Source organism: Salminus brasiliensis, chromosome 2 (assembly GCF_030463535.1).
Source record: "Salminus brasiliensis chromosome 2, fSalBra1.hap2, whole genome shotgun sequence".
Classification (NCBI taxonomy): Eukaryota; Metazoa; Chordata; class Actinopteri; order Characiformes; family Bryconidae; genus Salminus; species Salminus brasiliensis.
In genome coordinates, this window is record NC_132879.1 from 59,775,564 (window position 1) to 59,785,563 (window position 10,000).

General features: G+C 43.0%; 1 protein-coding gene across 1 annotated transcript in view; it reads left to right on the top strand.

Moving 5' to 3' along the window:
* The window catches only part of akap9 (A kinase (PRKA) anchor protein 9), a 63,994-nt gene that overhangs the window by 42,152 nt on the left and 11,842 nt on the right, over positions 1–10,000 (top strand). Inside the window, 11 exon segments of the mRNA XM_072673498.1 lie at positions 3,041–3,637; positions 5,146–5,514; positions 5,669–5,803; positions 6,510–6,554; positions 6,665–6,811; positions 7,795–7,839; positions 7,926–8,054; positions 8,326–8,808; positions 8,961–9,015; positions 9,141–9,262; positions 9,783–9,992. Of these exon segments, the coding sequence (XP_072529599.1) occupies positions 3,041–3,637; positions 5,146–5,514; positions 5,669–5,803; positions 6,510–6,554; positions 6,665–6,811; positions 7,795–7,839; positions 7,926–8,054; positions 8,326–8,808; positions 8,961–9,015; positions 9,141–9,262; positions 9,783–9,992 (2,337 nt within the window).

Here is a 10,000-nt window from a genome sequence, read left to right on the forward strand (position 1 = left end):
CAGACTTCAGTGTCAGCATCTCAGATTTGCATAGATGAAGGTCTCTATGTTCTGGTCCGATAACCACTGAGTGAAGCTGCTGTTGAGAGATGCGCGGTTCTGTTCCGACAGTGGCGATCTGTAATTGATCATCACATGACTCCAGTGGTCTGATGAGGTTTGTGAGGTGTGTTGCTGAAGTGATGAGTGGTGGATTTTTAAAGAGTGCAGATAACTGTATTAATCTGACCTGAGAACGTCCCCCTGCTGGGCCCGGTTTATCCAGAACCGTTCTGCACTCGTTAAATTACAACCGGCCCGTTCTCTGACAGGCTGACTCACTCTCACAGTGCTAACCTAAACACTGCTGATTGTGGTGTGTGTGTGTGTGTGTGTGTGTGTGTGTGTGTGTGTGTGTGTGTGTTCGTTCAGCAGTTCAGTTTATGCATGCCTGATAGTCCCTCTTCTGCCTGCCTTTAAGAAGCACAGGTTCCTTCTCCTTCAGTACTCTAGTGTAATCTAGTCTGTTCTAATGGGGACAGAACCGTTACTGTTCTCTAGAACCCGTGTGTTCTTACGTCTGGCAGAAGGAGTGAGTCTCACCCTCTTCCAAATATTACATTCATTTACTAGAGCTTTAATAACCGGGTTAAACAGTTGCAGCGCTGCCCTGATTTAAACCCACAGAGCTGAAATACTCCCCCTTCAGGAGTCTGGAGTCACGGTTTACAAATTCACACTATTATTAATGTTATTAATTCTATATTAATTTTATATTTTTGAGTTTGTTTTAGGAAGACATTCTTACATTTTATATATATATATATATATATACTGTAAATATCCACGATCTAACTGATTCTTTATGATTACTTCATACTGGATATTAATGCTATTAGAGCTTCATACTGGATATTAATGCTATTAGAGCTTCATACAGGATATTAATGTTATTAGAGCTTCATACTGGATATTAATGCTATTAGAGCTTCATTCTGGATATTAATGTTATTAGAGCTTCATACTGGATATTAATGCTATTAGAGCTTCATACTGGATATTAATGCTATTAGAGCTTCATACTGGATATTAATGCTATTAGAGCTTCATTCTGGATATTAATGTTATTAGAGCTTCATACTGGATATTAATGCTATTAGAGCTTCATACTGGATATTAATGCTATTAGAACTTCATACTGGATATTAATGTTATTAGAGCTTCATACTGGATATTAATGTTGTTAGAACTTCATTCTGGATATTAATGTTATTATAACCTCATACTGGATATTAATGTTATTAGAGCTTCATACTGGATATTAATGCTATTAGAACTTCATACTGGATATTAATGTTATTATAACCTCATACTGGATATTAATGTTATTAGAGCTTCATACTGGATATTAATGCTATTAGAACTTCATACTGGATATTAATGTTATTATAACCTCATACTGGATATTAATGTTATTAGAGCTTCATACTGGATATTAATGTTATTAGAGCTTCATACTGGATATTAATGCTATTAGAACTTCATACTGGATATTAATGTTATTATAACCTCATACTGGATATTAATGTTATTAGAGCTTCATACTGGATATTAATGTTATTAGAGCTTCATACTGGATATTAATGTTATTAGAACTGCATGCTGGATATTAATGTTATTAGAGCTTCATACTGGATATTAATGTTATTAGAACTGCATGCTGGATATTAATGTTATTAGAACTGCATGCTGGATATTAATGTTATTAGAACTGCATACTGGATATTAATGTTATTAGAACTTCATTCTGGATATTAGTGTTATTAGAACTTCATACTGGATATTAATGTTATTAGAGCTTCATACTGGATATTAATGCTATTAGAGCTTCATGCTGGATATTAATGTTATTAGAACTTCATACTGGATATTAATGTTATTAGAACTTCATTCTGGATATTAGTGTTATTAGAGCTTCATACTGGATATTAATGTTATTAGAGCTTCATACTGGATATTAATGCTATTAGAGCTTCATACTGGATATTAATGTTATTAGAACTTCATGCTGGATATTAATGCTATTAGAACTTCATGCTGGATATTAGTGTTATTAGAACTTCATACTGGATATTAATGTTATTAAAGCTTCATACTGGATATTAATGCTATTAGAACTTCATACTGGATATTAATGCTATTAGAACTTCATACTGGATATTAATGATATTAGAGCTTCATACTGGATATTAATGATATTAGAGCTTCATACTGGATATTAATGATATTAGAGCTTCATACTGGATATTAATTTATTAGAACTTCATACTGGATATTAATGCTATTAGAACTTCATATTGGATATTAGTGTTATTAGAGCTTCATACTGGATATTAATGTTATTAGAGCTTCATACTGGATATTAATGTTATTAGAACTTCATACTGGATATTAATGTTATTAGAACTTCATACTGGATATTGATGTTATCAGAGCTTCATACTGGATATTAACGCTATTAGAGCTTCATACTGGATATTAATGTTATTAGAACTTCATACTGGATATTAATGATATTAGAACTTCATACTGGATATTAATGCTATTAGAGCTTCATACTGGATATTAATGATATTAGAACTTCATACTGGATATTAATGTTATTAGAGCTTCATACTGGGTATTAACGTTATTAGAGCTTCATACTGGATATTAACGCTATTAGAGCTTCATACTGGATATTAATGTTATTAGAACTTCATACTGGATATTAGTGTTATTAGAACTTCATACTGGATATTAATGTTATTAGAGCTTCATACTGGATATTAATGCTATTAGAACTTCATACTGGATATTAATGTTATTAGAGCTTCATACTGGGTAATAATGTTAGAGGATGAGCAGATCAGGATTGGTTATTTAATAGAATAAATCCGTAATTCCAGGCTTCTGAGTGGTGGATCAGGTCTGTTGAGTGCTGGGGTATTTGGGACTGGGTTCTGGGTGCGTCAGATTCTGTTTCTTCTTTTCTGACTTTTCTGGGTTGTGGCACTCCCAGGAGGTGGAGAAGAAGAGTGAGCTGGTACTGGAGCTGGAGGCTCAGGTGGAGTATCTGCGCGGAGAACAGGAGCGGCTAAAACGGGACAGCGAGGAGGAGGTGGAGCAGCTCAACTCTGTGATCGAGAAGCTCCAGCAGGAACTGTCCCATATAGAGCATAAACAGAGCCCTGAGGAGGAGGAGGAGGAGGAGCTCGATGAACTGAAACAGAAGATGGACACGGTCATGAAGGAGCTGGACGTGCTGAAGACTGACCACTCCTCACTTCTCAGTAAGTATGAGAGTCTCCAGCGGGAGGCGCTGGAGCAAGGTGAGGAGCAGGAGAAGGAGAGCGGGAGGTGGAAGGCGGAGCTGGACGAGGCTCTGAGGGAGCGGACCGCGGCTCTGGTGGTGGCCCAGGCGCAGGTCCAGGCTCTGCAGGAAAGCGCCGGTTCCAGGGTGGGAGACCTAACGCGGCGGATAGCAGAGCTGGAGGAGTGTGTGGAGGAGAAGGAGCTGGAGCTGAACGCCTGCAGACTGCAGGTGGAGAAAGCTCAGGAAGATGCAGAAACGCTCCACCTTAAAGTGTCTCAGCTGGAGGAGAAGCTCAGGGAGAAGGTATTTCTGTCTTAATGTATACACCCACATCTGGTTCTGGTTATGATACAGTATGATATGCTGTAGTACAGTATAATATGCTGTAGTGCAGTATGATACAGTAGGATACACTGTAGTGCAGTATGATTTACTGTAGTGCAGTATGATACGCTGTAGTACAGTATAATATGCTGTAGTGCAGTATGATACAGTATGATACACTGTAGTACAGTATAATATGTTGTAGTGCAGTATGATACAGTAGGATACGCTGTAGTGCAGTATGATTTACTGTAGTGTAGTATGATACAGTATGATACACTGTAGTACAGTATGATACGCTGTAGTGCAGTATGATTTACTGTAGTTCAGTATGATACAGTATGATACGCTGTAGTACAGTATAATATGTTGTAGTGCAGTATGATTTACTGTAGTGCAGTATGATACAGTATGATACGCTGTAGTACAGTATGATTTACTGTAGTGCAGTATGATATGCTGTAGTGCAGTATGATACAGTATGATACGCTGTAGTGCAGTATGATTTACTGTAGTGCAGTATGATACAGTATGATACGCTGTAGTGCAGTATGATTTACTGTAGTGCAGTATGATACGCTGTAGTGCAGTATGATACAGTAGGATACGCTGTAGTGCAGTATGATTTACTGTAGTGCAGTATGATACAGTATGATACGCTGTAGTGCAGTATGATTTACTGTAGTGCAGTATGATACGCTGTAGTGCAGTATGATACAGTAGGATACGCTGTAGTGCAGTATGATTTACTGTAGTGCAGTATGATACAGTATGATACGCTGTAGTGCAGTATGATTTACTGTAGTACAGTATAATATGCTGTAGTGCAGTATGATACAGTAGGATACGCTGTAGTGCAGTATGATTTACTGTAGTGCAGTATGATACAGTATGATACGCTGTAGTGCAGTATGATTTACTGTAGTGCAGTATGATTTACTGTAGTGCAGTATGATACAGTATGATATGCTGTAGTGCAGTATGATTTACTGTAGTGCAGTATGATACAGTATGATACGCTGTAGTGCAGTATGATTTACTGTAGTGCAGTATGATACAGTATGATATGCTGTAGTGCAGTATGATTTACTGTAGTGCAGTATGATACAGTATGATACGCTGTAGTGCAGTATGATTTACTGTAGTGCAGTATGATTTACTGTAGTGCAGTATGATACAGTATGATATGCTGTAGTGCAGTATGATTTACTGTAGTGCAGTATGATACAGTATGATATGCTGTAGTGCAGTATGATTTACTGTAGTGCAGTATGATTTACTGTAGTGCAGTATGATACAGTATGATATGCTGTAGTGCAGTATGATTTACTGTAGTGCAGTATGATACAGTATGATATGCTGTAGTGCAGTATGATTTACTGTAGTGCAGTATGATACAGTATGATATGCTGTAGTGCAGTATGATTTACTGTAGTGCAGTATGATACAGTATGATACATGGTATTAACGAAGGTTGTTTTTGGAAGGTGGCTGCTGTGTTGGTGAGCCAGGCCCAGCTGGAGGCGGTTCAGGTCCAAACCAAAGAGCTCCACAGGGAAGAAGTCACGCTAGACCAAGCCATCGCTGGACTGGTGGGCTCCAGAGCAAATCTGGAGTGCGAGGGCCTCACGATGGCAAGGGGGCAGAAAATGGGGCCATCGGGTAAGGTAGGGTTCCTGACGGAGAAGCTGCAAGAGCTGGAGCAGGGTCTGAGCTCTCTACAGAAGGACCAGGAGCTGCAGAAGGAGCTTCTGAGCAGTTCTGAGGAGGAGGTGCAGGAGTACGAGAGGAGGCTGTCTGTGCTGATGGAGCTGCTCAACCAGATGAGGACAAAACCAGCTCACACACCTGCACAGGTGAGCTCGAGGGAGGCAGCACTGAAAGCCCCACCTAGTGCTTCCACTCACTGGCCACTTCATTAGGAACCCCTACCATTGGCCACTTTATTAGAAACTCCTACCTTGTTATTGTACTCACTGGCCACTTTATTAGAAACCCCTCTGTCTGCAGGCTCTGAGTGATGGGCATACTGCTATGGAGGAAGTCCTTCAGGAGCTGCAGGAGGTCAAGGGCGAAGCAGCCGCTGCTAAAGAAGAACTGAATGGCTGCAGAGATCTTAGCCAAAGACTGCAGGAACAGATGCAGGTACAGAACCTTTACACTGAAACCCCTCCCTTTACATCTCCTAGTTTCACCTCTTTACACGTTTACACCACTGGTGACATCACACCCCTGCTACCTTCTGAACCCTGTAAATCAGTGAAAAGCTGGAGTTGGAGAGCGGGCAGTAGAGAGCTTTACGTACCTGTAGTCTGCTTAGCTAGGAAAATTTCAGCTCTAATAAAAACAGTAGGGGGTCTAGTATAGAGTCCTGGGGGATACCACAAAGTCAAATCTTCTACGTCACACTGATCTAGACTGTCTGGTCTATTAGAGGGTAGAGGCTTAGTTTGGGGGTTTTCAGCCCCAATCATTTACTAATCTGATCTGTGTGTTGTGCCATGATCTGATACTGCAGTAGGGTTCAAAAGACAAGGTTTTCAATAAGCACTCCTACTTCAAGCAAATACATTACATACTGTTTGAGTTGTAATAATAAAGTTATTGTTGTATATAAAATGAACCTTCTGAACAGTAATGATGTAAATCTGAATTCCTCATCACTTTCAGGAAGTATGTAGCTTTTTATTTCAGAGATTTGCTTTGAAAGATCTGAAACTGGTGTAAAGATGCAGATAATGAAGATCTAGATAATGGTTCTGGGTGGAGGTTTAGCAGCAGCAGGGGAAATAGCTGTGTGTGAAGCACAGTTAGGAAGATATGTAGTGTTCTGCTCTGGTGTTCTTTACAGCTGAAAGAAGCAGTGATGGAGCAGCTGGAGAAAGACCTACAGAAGGTAAGAGAAGCCCTCATCCACTGAAACTCCACATATGTGTTGGTCAGTCTACATAATGCGTGCAACACGCGCTGCATCTGATATTCATCATTTCTCTTCTTCCTCTCCAGGCTTCAGAGCGTCGTGGTGAGGAGGACTCTGATGCTGTGTCTCAGCTGCTTCAGGAGCTGCAGGAGGTCCAAGCTGAAGCAGCAGCTACTAAAGAGGAGCTGAGCAGCTGCAGAGAGCTGAGCCAGAAGCTGCAGGAGCAGATACAGGTACAGGGTTTATTACTGGTGGGGTGAGGCGGGTAGGTCTGGGCGGTGAGATGAGTGAGACTTCAGTTATCAAACCAAACCATTTTCTATAACCATAAAATGATGGAGCTCCTCTGTTCCTCAGTCTGAGATCTGCAGCAAAGGTTTAGGGGAGAGCGCTCACTGTTGTTTTGATGAAGACGAGCGTCCAGACTTTTTACTGTCCCTCACCGAAGTGGTAGAGCGAACATCCCCTGAGTGTCCGAACAGCAGAGTCCAACGCTCACTGTCCTCAAACCCAGACTGAAGACCCTCCTCTTCTGAGAGGACTCAGTGTGCAGAGTGTAGAGAGTGTGGAGGACTGGGTCTGGATTTAGTAGAGTCTAAGATTAGAGGATCTTCTGGATTTAGTAGAGTCTAAGATTAGAGGATCTTCTGGATTTAGTAGAGTCTAAGATTAGAGGATCTTCTGGATTTAGTAGAGTCTAAGATTAGAGGATCTTCTGGATTTAGTAGAGTCTAAGATTAGAGGATCTTCTGGAGTCTAGTCTGTATAAACTAGATAAGGGTGTTTTCTGAGTCTGCTGAACGCCTTCAGTTGAAGTGTGAAGGTGTTATTCTGTGTTTTCCAGCAGAAAAAGCTTTAGGGTTCTGTTACTGCCTAAATATGAGCCCTGAAACGAGCTGTTTATGATTTATGTATATGATGAGGATACCAAATCATTTATGGCCTGTACTGAATAATTAATTGTAGATACTGAGTGATTGGTGGTTATTATAATATTTGTCGTAGATACTAATTAATTGTGAATATTAAATCATTCATGAAATAACAGTTCTTTGAGTGAAAGCCTGGGGCTGAAGGGGCTCATTAAATATAGAAATATGATATCTTCTCATATACAGCCTCATTACTCTTCCTGTAGATTAAAGTATTAGTATTAGTCAGCTGTAGGTTCTGCAGTCTGTAGTCTGGTTCCTCACTGCTGCTCTGCTGTTCTCAGGAGCGGGAGATGACGATAGCCCTGCTGAAGGATCAGCTGCACAGGGTGAGCGCTCGTTTTCTACCTGAGCTTTTCTGCTTTGATGCATCAGGCAGGGTCTGAGCAGCTGCTTCTTTTACCCCTTTATGCAGACGTCGGGTGAAGTCGACAGTTCTGAGCTGCTTCAGGAGCTTCAGGAGGTCCGAAGTGAAGCAGCAGCTACTAAAGAGGAGCTGAACAGCTACGTAGAACGGAGCCTCAAACTGCAGGAGCAGATACAGGTAAGCCACTGTAGCATGCTTCAAACCTGCTGACTAAACTAGGGTCACACTTTCAACCACTTTACAGAAGATGCTTCACACTTCTGAATGCTTTACAGAGCCGGTTTAGGCTGCAGGTCACCTGTTTACCCAGTTATGAAGCTTTAGGCCACACTGTAGGGTGTCTTCACCTGTAGGGGTGTCCTCAGGGTTACACAGATACCTCGTATCTGTCAGTGCCGGGGAGTTTATACACAGCTGATAAACCCCTGGCATACTGCTGTACTCGCAGGTTCGAGACGTGTCCATCGCTGAGATGATGGAGGAGCTCCAGCAGCTGCGTACAGCTCTATCCAAATCCAGCGAGGACCTGACGCCCCAGTCACCGCCGCTGCAGCCTTCCTCCCAGTCCAGGAAGAAAGCAGGGAAGCACGGCGACGGGAAGGGCAAAGGCGCCAGCGTCGCCAAAGAGAAACCAGCCCTGTCCAGAAAGAACTCCAGCAGCCAGTCGTCTAACGGCTCTCAGTCCCTCTCCCACAGCCGAGTGGACGCCGGGACCCAGGTGGAGCGGGCAGAGGTGTCTTTGGAGCTGGAGGAGGTGATCGGGGAGTATACGGAGCGGATCGGTCAGATGCAGGAGCTGCACGCGGCCGAAATCATGGACATGGAAAACAGGCACATTTCAGAGAGCGACGGCCTGAAGAGGGAGAACCAGCGGCTGGAGCAGGAGTGCACCGCCCTCAGAGCCACCATCAGCAACCTCCGCAGCAGCGAGGTCAGTCCCTTTCACCCTTTCAATGTCCGTCAGCAGTTTAGCTTTTACAGGAAGAGGCCAAATTAGAATCAGTGTGTGGTGGGTGAGTGGGTGGGTTCTGGCCGAGGGGGGTGGAGCCTCTGTCCAATTGAAGGTGTTTGTTGTTCTTCCAGGCTGTGAGACTGGACCCTGCCACTTCCTCCCAATTCAGAGATGGATACGCCAGCGGTGAGCTGTCATTTACCATTCCTCAAGTCAGACACTATCCAGAGAACACTAACCTCTGTTAACGGCTTTCGGAGAGGCCCATGCTGGATGCTAATCTTTAGTCTTGGTGTTTACTCTACTGACAGACAGCAGCTCAGACTGGAGCCAGCGGACGGGTTTTGAGCTGCCTCACCTGCAGGCCGAGTTCAGGAGCACACCTGAGGGAGCACGCAGAGATGACTCTGAAGTACTGCCTGATAGAGTCAAGGTATACCGCTAAAACACCACACACTTTACACTTTATACTTTACAGCTCTCCAACACTTTACACTGCACCTGCAGCTCTGCATTTACACTTTACCTGTAAACTTTACACTGTTCACATAATGACACCTTCCCCTTCAAGCTAGGCTTTACACTGCAGCTCTACTTTTACACTTTACAATTTAACTGTGCCTTACTGTACACTTTACGCCACACCTGTACTTTACACTGTACAGCACCCCTGACTTATACAGGGTATACTGCAGCTACACCTTACAGTACCCATCAAATCATCACAGCTACACCTTTACACTGTGCAGTAAACCTCACGCCTCCAGCAGCTTCCAGACACTTTACACTTTACAGTTTGCTTTACACTGCAGCTCCACTTTACACTTTACACCACCACTTCACCTTTATGCCCTACAGAGCCCGCACTGTGCTGGACGGGGGCTGTAGAGGAGTGTGTAGACTTGCTGTGTTGACTGTGTGTGTATGTGTGTATGTGTGTGTGTTTCCATTAGACTCTGCTGAGGGAAGTTCATCAGGAGGGCATGCAGGTCCTCTCTCTGTCTGAACTTCCTGTGCCAGAGGCTGAACTCCCTGCAGCACAGCTCCCCCCGCAGGCCTGGAGGAAAGAGAGGGAGGCACTGCTGGACACGGTGGAGTCCCTCAAAACTCTCATAACCCAGCTCCAGACCCACAGCCAGACACAGACCGACACACAGACGCAGGCAAGGAC